At 52.8% G+C, this 17,400-nt stretch overlaps 1 protein-coding gene across 1 annotated transcript in view; it reads right to left on the bottom strand.

Annotated features, from left to right (window-relative positions):
• Nucleotides 1–879: 879 nt before the first annotated feature.
• LOC135537956 (tuberin-like) overlaps nt 880–17,400 on the bottom strand; it is a gene marked incomplete at its 3' end in the record, with an annotated part of 80,795 nt that continues 64,274 nt past the window's right edge. Inside the window, 10 exon segments of the mRNA XM_064963964.1 lie at nt 880–978; nt 1,114–1,205; nt 1,739–1,817; nt 3,082–3,221; nt 3,430–3,616; nt 5,111–5,197; nt 7,245–7,323; nt 7,419–8,029; nt 8,800–8,957; nt 13,838–14,080. Of these exon segments, the coding sequence (XP_064820036.1) occupies nt 880–978; nt 1,114–1,205; nt 1,739–1,817; nt 3,082–3,221; nt 3,430–3,616; nt 5,111–5,197; nt 7,245–7,323; nt 7,419–8,029; nt 8,800–8,957; nt 13,838–14,080 (1,775 nt within the window).

Below are 17,400 nucleotides of genomic sequence, written 5' to 3'. Positions count from 1 at the left end.
TCACCAGGTACTGTAAACACGTGTCTCCTAATCACAGTAATCACCAGGTACTGTAAACACGTGTCTCCTAATCACCAGGTACTGTAAACACGTGTCTCCTAATCACAGTAATCACCAGGTACTGTAAACATGTGTCTCCTAATCACCAGGTACTGTAAACACGTGTGTCCTAATCACAGTAATCACCAGGTACTGTAAACACGTGTCTCCTAATTACAGTAATCACCAGGTACTGTAAACACGTGTCTCCTAATTACAGTAATCACCAGGTACTGTAAACATGTGTTTCCTAATCACAGTAATCACCAGGTACTGTAAACACGTGTTTCCTAATTACAGTAATCACCAGGTACTGTAAACACGTGTCTCCTAATTACAGTAATCACCAGGTACTGTAAACACGTGTCTCCTAATTACAGTAATCACCAGGTACTATAAACACGTGTCTCCTAATTACAGTAATCACCAGGTACTGTAAACACGTGTCTCCTAATTACAGTAATCACCAGGTACTGTAAACACGTGTCTCTTAATCACAGTAATCACCAGGTACTGTAAACACGTGTCTCCTAATTACAGTAATCACCAGGTACTGTAAACACGTGTTTCCTAATTACAGTAATCACCAGGTACTGTAAACACGTGTTTAATACATTCCCAGGTTTGATGTTGACTATTCAGTCCACAACGGAGGTTTGTTCTCTGAGGTGCTCTAACTCTCACCGAGATACAAAAGAAAGGTTTCTCCACTGACTGTGTGTGTGTGTGTGTGTGTGTGTGTGTGTGTGTGTGTGTGTGTGTGTGTGTGTGTGTGTGTGTGTGTGTGTGTGTGTGTGTGTGTGTGTGTGTGTGTGTGTGTGCGTGTATGTGTGTGCTCACCCTTGTCCTGAGTCTCTTGATGTGTCGTAGTCTGGCCAGCCACTTGGAGGCGTAGGCATCAGAAGGGTTTGCTCTGTACTGGTGGACCAGAGATGCCATCTGAAACACACAGGGAGACATACAGACAGTCATGATGTGCTGAATCAGCATGCAGTTATCAACAGCAAACATGAACTGTAATTAAATGTCCAGGTGGAGAAATGAGTTAGGACTGTGTGTGTGTGTGTAACTCACGTTAGCGTGTAGGGCCATCTGTCGTACCAGCAATGGAAGGTTTTGGTCTGAGACGATCTTCACTACACTGGTGTCAACTAGACCCTCCAGATCTGATGGATGGAGACAGAGAGAGAGAGGGAGGAGGAAAGAGGTGAGGAAGTAGAGGGAGGGAGGAGGAAGTAGAGGGAGGGAGGAGGAAAGAGGTGAGGAAGTAGAGGGAGGGAGGAGGAAAGAGGTGAGGAAGTAGAGGGAGGGAGAAGGAAATAGGTGAGGAAGTAGAGGGAGGGAGGAGGAAAGAGGTGAGGAAGTAGAGAGAGGGAGAAGGAAAGAGGTGAGGAAGTAGAGAGAGGGAGAAGGAAAGAGGTGAGGAAGTAGAGGGAGGGAGAAGGAAATAGGTGAGGAAGTAGAGGGAGGGAGGAGGAAAGAGGTGAGGAAGTAGAGGGAGGGAGGAGGAAAGAGGTGAGGAAGAGGAAAGTGACGGAGGGAGATATGGGGAAAGATAAGGAAAAAATAAAAATCAGTCCATTTCATTTCAACAAAGACTTAATTATGATTTAAAACATCCCCCTTGGCTCCTTGCTTCATTGTCCATCTCTATATTAGTCCTTGTTATTCATCCCCTCTCTCCTTCCCTTCCTCTCACCTTTCTTGCACTGCAGGGTGACCAGGTTACTTCCGTAGTCCAGAGGCTTAATGATCACCTCAACAAAGTTAAACTGACCCTGGGACACAGACGAGAGAGGGAGGGAGGGAGGAGAGAGAGGAGGGGGAGAGAGGAGAGAGACGAGAGGGATAGGGAGGAGAGAGATGAGGGGGAGAGGGAGAATAGAGACGAGGGGGAGGGAGGAGAGAGATGAGGGGGAGGGAGGAGAGAGATGAGGGAGGAGAGAGGGATAGGGAGGAGAGAGAGAGGGAGGATAGAGACGAGGGGGAGAGAGGGATAGGGAGGAGAGAGATGAGGGGGAGAGGGAGAATAGAGACGAGGGGGAGGGAGGAGAGAGATGAGGGGGAGGGAGGGATAGGGAGGAGAGAGATGAGGGGGAGAGGGAGAATAGAGACGAGGGGGAGGGAGGAGAGAGATGAGGGGGAGGGAGGAAAGAGATGAGGGAGGAGAGAGGGATAGGGAGGAGAGAGATGAGGGAGGAGAGGGAGAAGAGAGACGAGGGGGAGGGAGGAGAGAGATGAGGGGGAGGGAGGAGAGAGATGAGGGAGGAGAGAGGGATAGGGAGGAGAGAGAGAGGGAGGAGAGAGGGATAGGGAGGAGAGAGAGAGGGAGGATAGAGACGAGGGGGAGAGAGGGATAGGGAGGAGAGAGATGAGGGGGAGAGGGAGAATAGAGACGAGGGGGAGGGAGGAGAGAGATGAGGGGGAGGGAGGGATAGGGAGGAGAGAGATGAGGGGGAGAGGGAGAATAGAGACGAGGGGGAGGGAGGAGAGAGATGAGGGGGAGGGAGGAAAGAGATGAGGGAGGAGAGAGGGATAGGGAGGAGAGAGATGAGGGAGGAGAGGGAGAATAGAGACGAGGGGGAGGGAGGAGAGAGACGAGGGGGAGGGAGGAGAGAGATGAGGGGGAGAGAGGGATAGGGAGGAGAGAGAGAGGGGAGGATAGAGACGAGGGGGAGAGAGGGATAGGGAGGAGAGAGACGAGGGGGAGAGGGAGAATAGAGACGAGGGGGAGGGAGGAGAGAGACGAGGGGGAGGGAGGAGAGAGATGAGGGGGAGGGAGGAGAGAGATGAGGGAGGAGAGAGGGATAGGGAGGAGAGAGAGAGGGAGGATAGAGACGAAGGGGAGGGAGGAGAGAGATGAGGGGGAGAGAGGGAGGATAGAGACGAGGGGGAGGGAGGAGAGAGAAAGAGAAGAATATATAAGAGTTATCATTATTTAATCAAAATGAACACAAAGAACAAAAGTGGGTGTTTGTCTGCCTGTGAGTGAGTGAGTGAGTGAGTGAGTGAGTGAGTGAGTGAGTGAGTGAGTGAGCGTACCTTGATGGTCCCCAGTTTGTATTCCTCTCCTGAGTCGTTGTAAACCACCATAACAAAGTCGTTTCCAATGTGTCTCTTCTTGTTACAGCAGCCCTTATCACTGTCTCTGTTGGGCATCAGGGTGGCTATGTGGAAGATGGCTGAGGAGAGGAGGAGAGGGGGGTTAGTGGGGGTACAGACAGACCGCCCCCTCTGTTGGGCATCAGGGTGGCTATGTGGAAGATGGCTGAGGAGAGGAGGAGAGGGGGGTTAGTGGGGGTACAGACAGACCGACCCCTCTGTTGGGCATCAGCTTTAACCCTGAACCCTGGGGTACAGAGTAACACCTGGAAGTAGAAATACAGTCACCCTGCATGATGTCATCGTGCCAGCAGTAGGTAAACTCCCCGTCATCTCCATACTGGTCAAGACCCCCCAGGAAGATCTGGTCTGGATCACAGTCCTTCAGGTGGATCAGCTTCCCCAGGCCGGTCAGGAAGCCAGCGTAGCGGTTAGAACCATACTCATTAGACAGGATGGATACCTCGTTGAATACCTGGGGTAGGGAGCAGGAAGGAGAGGGGGAGAGGGGGAGGGAGGGAGCAGGAAGGAGAGAGGGAGAGGGAGGGAGCCGGAAGGAGAGGGAGAGGAAGGGAGCAGGAAGGAGAGAGGGAGAGGGAGGGAGCCGGAAGGAGAGAGGGTGGGAGCAGGAAGGAGAGAGGGAAAGGGGGAGGGAGCAGGAAGGAGAGAGGTAGAGGGAGGGAGCCGGAAGGAGAGAGGGAGAGGGAGGGAGCGGGAAGGAGAGAGGGAAAGGGGGAGGGGGGGAGGGAAAGGTGGAGGTAGGAGAGAGGGGGAGGAAGGAGAGAGGGAAAGGGGGAGGGAGAGAGAAAGGAGTCCGTTCATTAAAGGTTGTTTTGGTTGTCAACCCATACTACCTCTACAAGTGTTTCAGACTCATTTGTACCTTCCTGTTGAATCTAAATGTGGTCTCCGGTCCACACAGGGTTTATAGAGTCCTTGTGGTCATGTGTGGACGGGAGGGGACATAACATGATGTACCAACCTCCCCCCAAATAAACAGCAGAAAACACAAGGTGGAATTTCTACATGTGTTTGTGCATCTGCAGTGTTTCCCTTGTTAGCCAAATGTCAGCTACCCAAACCTGTAGTTAGTCTAGCGTCCGGCTACCCAAACCTGTAGTTAGTCTAGCGTCCGGCTACCCAAACCTGTAGTTAGTCTAGAGGCCGGCTACCCAAACCTGTAGTTAGTCTAGCGGCCGGCTACCCAAACCTGAAGTTAGTCTAGAGGCCGGCTACCCAAACCTGTAGTTAGTCTAGAGGCCGGCTACCCAAACCTGTAGTTAGTCTAGCGTCCGGCTACCCAAACCTGTAGTTAGTCTAGCATCCGGCTACCCAAACCTGTAGTTAGTCTAGCGTCCGGCTACCCAAACCTGTAGTTAGTCTAGAGGCCGGCTACCCAAACCTGTAGTTAGTCTAGAGGCCGGCTACTCAAGCCTGTAATAATCATGGTTGAATTCCAGAACGATTGGCCCCCATTGATCTTCTCCAAGCCCCGAGGCAAAGTGTGTAGAATTGCAGGAAATTGATCATAAAATTACAAACATCTCCACCCATGGCAATATGTGGATTGGAGGAAATTTTACTCAAAAAATGCACCCCCCCCTCCTCTCTCTCTCTCTGCTGTCAAGAGGGGTCCCGCTGACATGTTTTGCTCGCGAGATGGCGAGGGAGCCCCCAGGCGGCTCAGGCCGGCTGTGACTGCATGTGTGGTACGGACGTGGGTATGTAGACCAGCAAACCCGTGGCCCATCCTGATGACCTCATCAAAGCAGCCCGTCCCCCAGGCTTTAAGGGATACTGGGAGACTGTTACAACGAAGCAGTGTCTGTTTGAAACACTAGTTAGCATCGGCTCACAGAACCTCCCTTCATCCTGCACACAGACACCATACAGATGGTGTCCACAAGTTCATCTGACTCTGGGGAGGTAGATTCATCTGGTAGGATCCCTTCCCAGACACCTGTCTCACCTGTCCAGCTCCGACAAACACCACTCCAATCTTATGGGTATCATACGGAGGCATCTGGTCCAGAACCTTCACCGCTCTGTCGATCAGCTAGGGGAGAGAGAGAGAGACTGTCGATCAGCTAGGGGAGAGAGAGAGACCCTGTCGATCAGCTAGTGGAGAGAGAGAGAGAGAGAGAGAGACTGTCGATCAGCTAGGGGAGAGAGAGAGAGAGACCCTGTCGATCAGCTAGTGGAGAGAGAGAGAGAGAGACACTGTCGATCAGCTAGTGGAGAGAGAGACACTGTCGATCAGCTAGTGGAGAGAGAGACACTGTCGATCAGCTCGGGGAGAGAGAGAGAGAGAGAGACACTGTCGATCAGCTAGGGGAGAGAGAGAGACACAGTCGATCAGCTAGGGGAGAGAGAGACACTGTCGATCAGCTAGGGGAGAGAGAGACACTGTCGATCAGCTAGGGGAGAGAGAGACACTGTCGATCAGCTAGGGGAGAGAGAGACACTGTCGATCAGCTCGGGGAGAGAGAGAGAGAGACACTGTCGATCAGCTCGGGGAGAGAGAGAGAGAGACTGTCGATCAGCTAGGGGAGAGAGAGAGAGACACTGTCGATCAGCTAGGGGAGAGAGAGAGACACTGTCGATCAGCTAGGGGAGAGAGAGAGAGAGACCCTGTCGATCAGCTAGTGGAGAGAGAGACACTGTCGATCAGCTAGTGGAGAGAGAGAGACACTGTCGATCAGCTAGGGGAGAGAGAGAGACACTGTCGATCAGCTAGTGGAGAGAGAGAGAGACACTGTCGATCAGCTAGGGGAGAGAGAGAGAGACACTGTCGATCAGCTAGTGGAGAGAGAGAGAGACACTGTCGATCAGCTAGGGGAGAGAGAGAGAGAGAGAGAGACACTGTCGATCAGCTAGGGGAGAGAGAGAGACACTGTCGATCAGCTAGGGGAGAGAGAGAGAGAGACACTGTCGATCAGCTAGGGGAGAGAGAGAGAGAGAGACACTGTCGATCAGCTAGGGGAGAGAGAGAGAGAGAGACACTGTCGATCAGCTAGGGGAGAGAGAGACACTGTCGATCAGCTAGGGGAGAGAGAGAGACACTGTCGATCAGCTAGGGGAGAGAGAGAGACACTGTCGATCAGCTAGGGGAGAGAGAGAGACACTGTCGATCAGCTAGGGGAGAGAGAGAGAGAGAGACACTGTCGATCAGCTAGTGGAGAGAGAGAGAGACACTGTCGATCAGCTAGTGGAGAGAGAGAGACACTGTCGATCAGCTAGGGGAGAGAGAGAGAGAGACACTGTCAATCAGCTAGGGGAGAGAGAGAGAGAGAGACACTGTCGATCAGCTAGGGGAGAGAGAGAGAGACACTGTCGATCAGCTAGGGGAGAGAGAGAGAGAGACCCTGTCGATCAGCTAGTGGAGAGAGAGACACTGTCGATCAGCTAGGGGAGAGAGAGAGAGAGACACTGTCGATCAGCTAGGGGAGAGAGAGAGAGAGACACTGTCGATCAGCTAGGGAGAGAGAGAGAGAGACACTGTCGATCAGCTAGGGGAGAGAGAGAGAGAGACACTGTCGATCAGCTAGGGGAGAGAGAGAGACACTGTCGATCAGCTAGGGGAGAGAGAGAGAGACACTGTCGATCAGCTAGGGGAGAGAGAGAGAGAGACTGTCGATCAGCTAGGGGAGAGAGAGAGAGAGAGACACTGTCGATCAGCTAGGGGAGAGAGAGAGACACTGTCGATCAGCTAGGGGAGAGAGAGAGACACTGTCGATCAGCTAGGGGAGAGAGAGACACTGTCGATCAGCTAGGAGAGAGAGAGAGACACTGTCGATCAGCTAGGGGAGAGAGAGAGAGAGAGACACTGTCGATCAGCTAGGGGAGAGAGAGAGAGAGAGACACTGTCGATCAGCTAGGGGAGAGAGAGACACTGTCGATCAGCTAGGGGAGAGAGAGAGAGACACTGTCGATCAGCTAGGGGAGAGAGAGAGACACTGTCGATCAGCTAGGGGAGAGAGAGAGACACTGTCGATCAGCTAGGGGAGAGAGAGAGACACTGTCGATCAGCTAGGGGAGAGAGAGAGAGTTGGAGGAGAGAGACACACACACACACACACGTTACAGAGCACACACACACTCACCTGAGACTTGGGCAGCAGGAGAGGCTTGTTGGCCTCGTTGCCAAAGAAGGGAGAGTGGTAGAGCTGAAGGAACACAAAACTACAGGACAGAGGGAGAGAGAAAAGCATTAGGAAAGGCTGTGTGTGTGTGTGTGTGTGTGTGTGTGTGTGTGTGTGTGTGTGTCTCTATATAACCTGGGACTGAGTCCACTGGTCTTCTCAGTGTTGGTGGGTCCGGGCCGGGTGGTGTGGTACGCGTCTCCCCCTATCCTCTCTCTCCTGGAGGAGGGGGCCGACACTGAGATGGTGTGACCCCTGGGACGATGCCCTCCGCTGGGGGAGAGGGGTCCAGGCTGGTGGGGCGCTGGGAACTCCAACCTCATCCTGGCTCCCTGCGAGGAACCTCCTCCCGATGTCCCAGACAACCCCCCTGTCACTGGAGTGGTGTCCCCACTCGGATTCTGTCTGTTCACCCCTCCTCCTCCACTCTCCACTTCTCTCTCCGCCGGGGGCTGTTGTGGCTGGCTCTTCCCCTCCGAGGGTGACCGAACCCCGGGTGCCTCTCCTTCTCCAGCCCCGGGTCCTGTTGTGGTCTTGGGGAAGGCCTCTGGTAGGGTCTGGAGCTCAGGGGAGGAGCTGGACTTGTTGAGGGTCTGGGTCGCAGGCTGGTTCTGGGTCTGGAAGGGGAGCTCTGGGCCTTGGCTGCCCGGGGTGGAGGGGGCCAGGGGGCTGGTCGATGGGGATGAACCCCCACTCACCTCCTCCAAGGTGGACTTCTCATCCTCCTGGCTGGAACTGGAGGAGGACTGAGGGGAAGAATGGATGAAAAACATCAATGTCTCCCAATATCCACCTGCCATAATCTATTGGCTGTAGAGTACTACTCCCCCTGTCTGTAGTGTACTACTCCCCCTGTCTGTAGTGTACTACTCCCCCTGTCTGTAGTGTACTACTCACCCTGTCTGTAGTGTACTACTCACCCTGTCTGTAGTGTACTACTCCCCCTGTACTCCCCCTGTCTGTAGAGTACTACTCCCCCTGTCTGTAGTGTACTACTCCCCCTGTACTCCCCCTGTCTGTAGAGTACTACTCCCCCTGTCTGTAGTGTACTACTCCCCCTGTCTGTAGAGTACTACTCCCCCTGTCTGTAGTGTACTACTCCCCCTGTCTGTAGAGTACTACTCCCCCTGTCTGTAGTGTACTACTCCCCCTGTCTGTAGAGTACTACTCCCCCTGTCTGTAGTGTACTACTCCCCCTGTCTGTAGTGTACTACTCCCCCTGTCTGTAGTGTACTACTCCCCCTGTACTCCCCCTGTCTGTAGAGTACTACTCCCCCTGTACTCCCCCTGTCTGTAGTGTACTACTCCCCCTGTCTGTAGTGTACTACTCCCCCTGTCTGTAGTGTACTACTCCCCCTGTCTGTAGTGTACTACTCCCCCTGTCTGTAGTGTACTACTCACCCTGTCTGTAGTGTACTACTCCCCCTGTCTGTAGTGTACTACTCCCCCTGTCTGTAGTGTACTACTCCCCCTGTCTGTAGTGTACTACTCCCCCTGTCTGTAGTGTACTACTCACCCTGCTGAGTGTTCTAGGGGGCAGGGCCTTGGTGAACTTGTCAGCAGCGATGTAGATGGGTTCAGAGGGCATGGCCTCAAACTTCTCCGCCTCTGGCCAATCAGAGGGGTAGTCTACGTGGCCCCTGACACCTGTCCCCTCTAGCACTACCACAGAGTCTACAGCAGGGGGCGACAGAGAGGAGAGGGTTAGAGAGGGGACGAGGGACACAGATACCACAGAGTCTACAGCAGGGGGCAACAGAGAGGAGAGGGTTAGAGAGGGGACGAGGGACACACAGATACCACAGAGTCTACAGCAGGGGGCGACAGAGAGGAGAGGGTTAGAGAGGGGACGAGGGACACACAGATACCACAGAGTCTACAGCAGGGGGCGACAGAGAGGAGAGGGGACGAGGGACACACAGATACCACAGAGTCTACAGCAGGGGGCGACAGAGAGGAGAGGGGACGAGGGACACACAGATACCACAGAGTCTACAGCAGGGGGCGACAGAGAGGAGAGGGGACGAGGGACACACAGATACCACAGAGTCTACAGCAGGGGGCGACAGAGAGGAGAGGGGACGAGGGACACACAGATACCACAGAGTCTACAGCAGGGGGCGACAGAGAGGAGAGGGAACGAGGGACACACAGATAGGCAACGAACGCAACAGCATACACAGAAAAGCGTCATTAATGAACACACAAGTAATAAAAACACACACAGAAACAAAACTCACAGAAAAAAAATGACAAAAACACAAACTAAACTAGCTCTACTTTGCACCCTTATGTTAATTTACAAACTACCACCAGTAGTATACCAGACCACCACTAAGTGGTAACACACCTCCTAAACACACACACAGATCAGTCAGTGATCAAACGGAATCAGAAGCATTCCACGTATCGATCAGAGATCAAACAGAATCAGTAAGTCAGGCAGGCGCACACACACACACACACACACACACACACACACACACACACACACACACACACACACACACACACACACACACACACACACACACACACACACATCAAACAGAATCAGTAACTCAGTCAGGCAGGCGCGCACACACACACACACACACACGCAGGGAGACAGATCGAAGAGCAGACTTGCAGGCAGCAGCATATCAGTGATTGGCTCATCATCAATGGAAACATCATCATTGGTAACATCTATTTGATGCGTCTTCGAACACGGTTGGTTGGTCGGTTCACTTTCTCTACACACACCAGCCCAGAACAGACCTCATCCTCTCAGCCAATGGACATTTAGGATACTGACAGCAACAGAATATTACAATGAACACTTAGCACCGTGACACCTCACAAAACATAACATTATTGGGTGGTGTGGTGACCAGAATGATATCCCTAACTCAAATGGTGACCAGAATGATATCCCTAACACAAAATGGTGACCAGAATGAACACAAAATGGTGACCAGAATGATATCCCAAACACAAATGGTGACCAGAATGATATCCCTAACACAAATGGTGACCAGAATGATATCCCTAACACAAATGGTGACCAGAATGATATCCCTAACACAAAATGGTGACCAGAATGATATCCCTAACACAAATGGTGACCAGAATGAACACAAAATGGTGACCAGAATGATATCCCTAACACAAATGGTGACCAGAATGAACACAAAATGGTGACCAGAATGATATCCCTAACACAAAATGGTGACCAGAATGAACACAAAATGGTGACCAGAATGATATCCCTAACACAAAATGGTGACCAGAATGATATCCCTAACACAAAATGGTGACCAGAATGATATCCCTAACACAAAATGGTGACCAGAATGATATCCCTAACACAAATGGTGACCAGAATGATATCCCTAACACAAAATGGTGACCAGAATGATATCCCTAACACAAAATGGTGACCAGAATGATATCCCTAACACAAAATGGTGACCAGAATGATATCCCTAACACAAATGGTGACCAGAATGATATCCCTAACACAAAATGGTGACCAGAATGATATCCCTAACACAAAATGGTGACCAGAATGATATCCCTAACACAAAATGGTGACCAGAATGATATCCCTAACACAAATGGTGACCAGAATGATATCCCTAACACAAATGGTGACCAGAATGATATCCCTAACACAAAATGGTGACCAGAATGATATCCCTAACACAAATGGTGACCAGAATGATATCCCTAACACAACATGGTGACCAGAATGATATCCCAAACACAAAATGGCGACCAGAATGATATCCCTAACACAAAATGGCGACCAGAATGATATCCCTAACACAAAATGGCCAGCAGAGAAGCCAGAAAGAAGTGTTTGTGTCCTGGATGAGGTCTGTCTTGACTATGTTACATGCATAACCTCTATGACGATGTCAAGGGGTGAAGAGTCAGAGGTTAGAGGTAAAAAGGAGACAGGAAGTACATTCCAGGGCCACAGGACAAGGGGGTCACATGTTAGAAAGAAAAACATCAAAAGTGTCATTAAATTATCATGAACAAATCCAGTCATAGGATTGGTTCAACTTGGCGGCGGGTTGATTAATCGATTGAAACGATTGGCCCGTGAGTTTGGTTGTGTCATCATCTCTCTCCAGTGGTGGCCCGACATGTTAGTGACACTTGATGACACGGGACGTGGGGGGGGGGCACACATATGTTGGGGCATAGGAGGCTGGTGAGGGGAGGACGTGCTCACAGTAATGGATGGAATAGATGGATGGGTTTGATTTACCATTCATTCTGTTACTGTTCCGTTACTATGAGCCCGTCCTCACATTCAAAGCGCCACCACTGGTTTGGGGTGAGGCCTGTGTTGGGGGCGTGGCCACGCTGCTTGTACCTGCCCAGGAAATGCTCCGTTGGAGCCGAACCGGAACTGGGGACGGGGCGAAGGACAGACCCAGAGAGGAGAGAGAGCCCACTGGACGAGCCAGGTCGCCATTCAACACAGCAGAGCCAATCACAAATTAGCATGACAGGAAATGGAAAATAATAAACCAATTAAAAAAAATATGAGGATAAAATGAATTTACAGTGGAGGGAAAACAGTAGGAATTAAAATATGAGAAAAAAATAAGACAGTGGATAAAATACCAAATTAAATTCACAATATATAAAATAGGGAACTCGTAAAAAAATATATGTGAAACACACAACAGACAATGATGGAACAAGCAATGTGTGTGTGATCTGTTTGTGAGAGACACACACTGTCCCCTCCCACCAACACACACACTGTCCCCTACCACCAACACACACTATCCAACACACACACTGTCCCCTCCCACCAACACACACACTGTCCCCCTCCCACCAACACACACACACTGTCCCCCTCCCACCAACACACACACTGTCCCCTCCCACCAACACACACACTGTCCCCTCCCACCAACACACACACTGTCCCCTCCCACCAACACACACTGTCCCCTCCCACCAACATACACACTGTCCCCTCCCACCAACACACACACTGTCCCCTCCCACCAACACACACTGTCCCCCTCCCACCAACACACACACTATCCAACACACACACTGTCCCCTCCCACCAACACACACTGTTCCCTCCCACCAACACACACACTGTTCCCTCCCACCAACACACGCACTGTCCCCTCCCACCAACACACGCACTGTCCCCTCCCACCAACACACGCACTGTCCCCTCCCACCAACACACACACTGTCCCCTCCCACCAACACACACACTGTCCCCTCCCACCAACACACACACTATCCTACACACACTGTCCCCTCCCACCAACACACATTGTCCCCTCCCACCAACACACACACTATCCTACACACACTGTCCCCTCCCACCAACACACACTGTCCCCTCCCACCAACATACACACTGTCCCCTCCCACCAACACACACACTGTCCCCTCCCACCAACACACACTGTCCCCCTCCCACCAACACACGCACTGTCCCCTCCCACCAACACACGCACTGTCCCCTCCCACCAACACACACACTGTCCCCTCCCACCAACACACACACTATCCTACACGCACTGTCCCCTCCCACCAACACACACACTGTCCCCTCCCACCAACATACACACTGTCCCCTCCCACCAACACACACACTGTCCCCTCCCACCAACACACACTGTCCCCCTCCCACCAACACACGCACTGTCCCCTCCCACCAACACACGCACTGTCCCCTCCCACCAACACACGCACTGTCCCCCCACCAACACACGCACTCTCCCCTCCCACCAACACACACACTGTCCCCTCCCACCAACACACACTGTCCCCCTCCCACCAACACACGCACTGTCCCTCCCACCAACACACGCACTGTCCCCTCCCACCAACACACACACTGTCCCCTCCCACCAACACACACACTATCCTACACACACTGTCCCCTCCCACCAACATACACACTGTCCCCTCCCACCAACACACACACTGTCCCCTCCCACCAACACACACTGTCCCCCTCCCACCAACACACGCACTGTCCCCTCCCACCAACACACGCACTGTCCCCTCCCACCAACACACGCACTGTCCCCTCCCACCAACACACGCACTGTCCCCTCCCACCAACACACACACTGTCCCCTCCCACCAACACACACACTGTCCCCTCCCACCAACACACACACTGTCCCCCTCCCACCAACACACACACTGTCCCCCTCCCACCAACACACACACTGTCCCCCTCCCACCAACACACACACTGTCCCCCTCCCACCAACACACACACTGTCCCCCTCCCACCAACACACACACTGTCCCCCTCCCACCAACACACACACACTGTCCAACACACACACTGTCCCCTCCCACCAACACACACACACTGTCCCCTCCCACCAACACACACACACTGTCCCCTCCCACCAACACACACACTGTCCCTCTCCCACCAACACACACACTATCCAACACACACACTGTCCCCTCCCACCAACACACACTGTCACCTCCCACCAACACACAATTATAATATCCAACACACCACTACACCCCACTCCCCTCTCCCTCCTCACCTGTGTTAGAGCGCTGGATGAGTCCAGGCTTGCCCCCTTGGATGGGCCCAGGGGGGTTAAGGGCTACGGGGGTCGGGGCGGGGGTGGCTGTGCTGGCGGGGGCGCTGGCAGTCTGAGTGGGGGGCTCCTTGACCCCCTCCATGGCCATGAGGACAGAGGACAGCTCCTGGAGAGGCATGTTACCCAGCTCAGAGGAGAAGGGACTGGGAGGGTTCTCCAGACACATCAACCAGCTGGTGTTACCTGGACAGGAGAGAAGTCAATTACCCCCCTGGAGTCCACTGACGCCCCGGTGGGTCAATCTAAGTCACATCACAAAATCCCCATCAAAATCAGTCAGTTTCAGCAACAAAAAAAACAACAAAAAAAAACGGTCTTATCACGTAAACGGAGTCCTAACGTTTTTTTAAATCAAATAGCTAAATGATCCACAGTATGACATCATAAAACCATTCCTTATGTCAGCTTAGCACCCCCCACCTCCAATGAGTTTTAGGAATTAACCAATTAACCAAAGGGGTGCGTCACTTGAGTGGATTGAGTCACTGATGTGATCTTCCCCCCCTTGGGTTATGCCGTGGCGGAGATCTTTGTGGGCTACACTCGGCCTTGTCTCAGGATGATAAGTTGGTGGTTGAAGATATCCCTCTAGTGGTGTGGGGGCTTTGGCAAAGTGGGTGGGGTTATATCCTTCCTGCTTAGCCCTGTCCGGGGGTATCATTGGATGAGGCCACAGTGTCTCCTGACCCCTCCCGTCTCAGCCTCCAGTATTTATGCTGCAGTAGTTTGTGTCGGGGGCCAGGGTCAGTTTGTTATATCTGGAGTACTTCTCCTGTCCTATTCGGTGTCCTGTGTGAATTTAAGTATGCTCTCTCTAATTCTCTTTCTTTCTTTCTCTCGGAGGACCTGAGCCCTAGGACCATGCCTTAGGACTACCTGGCATGATGACTCCTTGCTGTCCCCAGTCCACCTGGCCGTGCTGCTGCTCCAGTTTCAACTGTTCTGCCTTATTATTATTCGACCATGCTGGTCATTTATGAACATTTGAACATCTTGGCCATGTTCTGTTATAATCTCCACCCGGCACAGCCAGAAGAGGACTGGCCACCCCACATAGCCTGGTTCCTCTCTAGGTTTTGGCCTTTCTAGGGAGTTTTTCCTAGCCACCGTGCTTCTACACCTGCATTGCTTGCTGTTTGGGGTTTTAGGCTGGGTTTCTGTACAGCCCTTTGAGATATCAGCTGATGTACGAAGGGCTATATAAATACATTTGATTTGATTTGAATTAGTCAGGTCAGAGGAGGAAGAGAGATCGAGAAGAAAAGAGAAAATAATCTAAAATGGTCTGTATCTTCCGTGTGTAAACAGATGAAGAGGAAGTTATTCAACAGGTGTGTGGTGTGGTGTGGTGTGGTGTGGTGTGTGGTGTGTGGTGTGGTGTGGTGTGTGGTGTGTTGTGTGGTGTGGTGTGGTGTGGCGTGTGTGGTGTGGTGTGGTGTGGTGTGTGTTGTGGTGTGTGGTGTGTTGTGTGGTGTGGTGTGGTGTGTGGTGTGTTGTGTGGTGTGGTGTGGTGTGGCGTGTGTGGTGTGGTGTGGTGTGGTGTGTGTTGTGTGGTGTGGTGTGGTGTGGTGTGGTGGCGTGTGTGGTGTGGTGTGGTGTGTTGTGTGGTGTGGTGTGTGGTGTGTTGTGTGGTGTGGTGTGGTGTGGCGTGTGTGGTGTGGTGTGTGGTGTGTTGTGTGGTGTGGCGTGTGTGGTGTGGTGTGTGTGGTGTGTGTGTGTGTGGTGTGTGTGTGGTGTGGTGTGTGTGTGTGGTGTGTGTGGTGTGGTGTGGTGCGTGTGTGGTGTGTGTGGTGTGGTGTGGTGTGTGTGTGTGGTGTGGTGTGTAGTGTGTGTGTGTGTGGTGTGGTGTGTAGTGTGTGTGTGTGTGGTGTGGTGTGTAGTGTGGTGTGGTGTGTGTGTGTGTGGTGTGTGGTGTGTGGTGTGTGTGTGTGTGGTGTGTGTGTGTGTGTGGTGTGTGTGTGTGGTGTGTGTGTGGTGTGGTGTGGTGGTGGTGTGTGTGTGTGGTGTGTGTGGTGTGTGTGGTGTGGTGTGGTGTGTGTGTGTGTGGTGTGGCGTGTGTGGTGTGTGTGGTGTGGTGTGGTGTGTGTGTGGTGTGGCGTGTGTGTGGTGTGTGTGATGTGTGTGGTGTGGCGTGTGTGTGGTGTGTGTGTGGTGTGTGTGTGGTGTGGTGTGGTGTGTGTGTGTGTGTGGTGTGTGTGTGTGTGGTGTGTGTGGTGTGGCGTGTGTGTGGTGTGTGTGTGGTGTGTGTGTGGTGTAGTGTGTGTGGTGTGGTGTGTGTGGTGTGTGTGGTGTGGTGTGTGTGGTGTGGTGTGGTGTGTGTGTGTGTGTGGTATGTGTGTGGTGTGGTGTGTGTGTGGTGTGGTATGTGTGTGGTGTGGTATGTGTGTGGTGTGGTGTGGTGTGTGGTGTGGTGTGTGTGGTGTGTGGTGTTGTGTGGTGTGTGGTGTGGTGTGTGGTGTGGTGTGTGTGTGTGTGGTGTGTGTGTGTGGTGTGGTGTGTGTGGTGTGTTGTGTGGTGTGTGTGTGGTGTGTGTGTGGTGTGTGTATGGTGTGGTGTGTGTGGTGTGTGTGTGTGTGTGGTGTGTGTGTTGTGTGTGTGTGTGGTGTGGTGCGGTGTGTGTGTGTGGTGTGGTGTGGTGTGTGTGGTGTGTGGTGTGGTGTGTGGTGTGTGTGGTGGTGTGTGTGGTGTGGTGTGTGGTGTGGTGTGGTGTGTGGTGGTGTGTGGTGGTGTGTGGTGTGTGTGTGGTGTGTGGTGTGTGGTGTGGTGTGTGTGTGGTGTGTGGTGTGTGTGGTGTGGAGTGTGTGTGGTGTGGTGTGTGTGGTGTGGTGGTGTGGGTGGTGTGTGGTGTGGTGTGTGGTGGTGTGTGTGGTGGTGTGTGTGGTGGTGTGTGTGGTGTGGTGTGTGGTGTGGTGTGGTGTGTGGTGTGGTGAGGTGGTGTGGTGTGGTGGTGTGTGTGGTGTGTTGTGGTGTGTGGTGTGGTGTGTGGTGGTGTGTGGTGTGGTGTGGTGTGGTGTGTGGTGTGTGGTGTGGTGTGTGGTGGTGTGGTGTGTGGTGTGTGTGGTGTGGTGTGGTGTGTGGTGTGTGGTGTGGTGGTGTGGTGTGGTGGTGTGTGTGGTGTGTGTGGTGTGTGGTGTGGTGTGTGGTGGTGTGGTGTGGTGTGGTGTGTGGTGGTGTGGTGTGGTGTGGTGGTGTGTGTGGTGTGTGGTGTGGTGTGTGGTGGTGTGGTGGGTGGTGTGGTGGGTGGTGTGTGTGGTGTGTGGTGTGGGTGTGGTGTGTGGTGTGTGGTGTGGTGTGTGGTGGTGTGGTGTGGTGTGGTGTGTGGTGGTGTGGTGTGTGGTGGTGTGGTGTGGTGTGTGGTGTGGTGTGTGGTGTGTGGTGTGGTGAGGTGTGGTGTGTGGTGTGGTGTGGTGTGGTGTGTGGTGGTGTGGTGTGTGGTGGTGTGGTGTGGTGTGGTGTGGTGTGTGGTGTGGTGTGGTGTGGTGGTGTGGTGTGGTGGTGTGGTG

The sequence above is a fragment of the Oncorhynchus masou genome, unplaced genomic scaffold, assembly GCF_036934945.1.
Source record: "Oncorhynchus masou masou isolate Uvic2021 unplaced genomic scaffold, UVic_Omas_1.1 unplaced_scaffold_877, whole genome shotgun sequence".
Taxonomy (NCBI): domain Eukaryota; kingdom Metazoa; phylum Chordata; class Actinopteri; order Salmoniformes; family Salmonidae; genus Oncorhynchus; species Oncorhynchus masou.
This window is presented reverse-complemented; position numbering and strand designations above follow the sequence as displayed.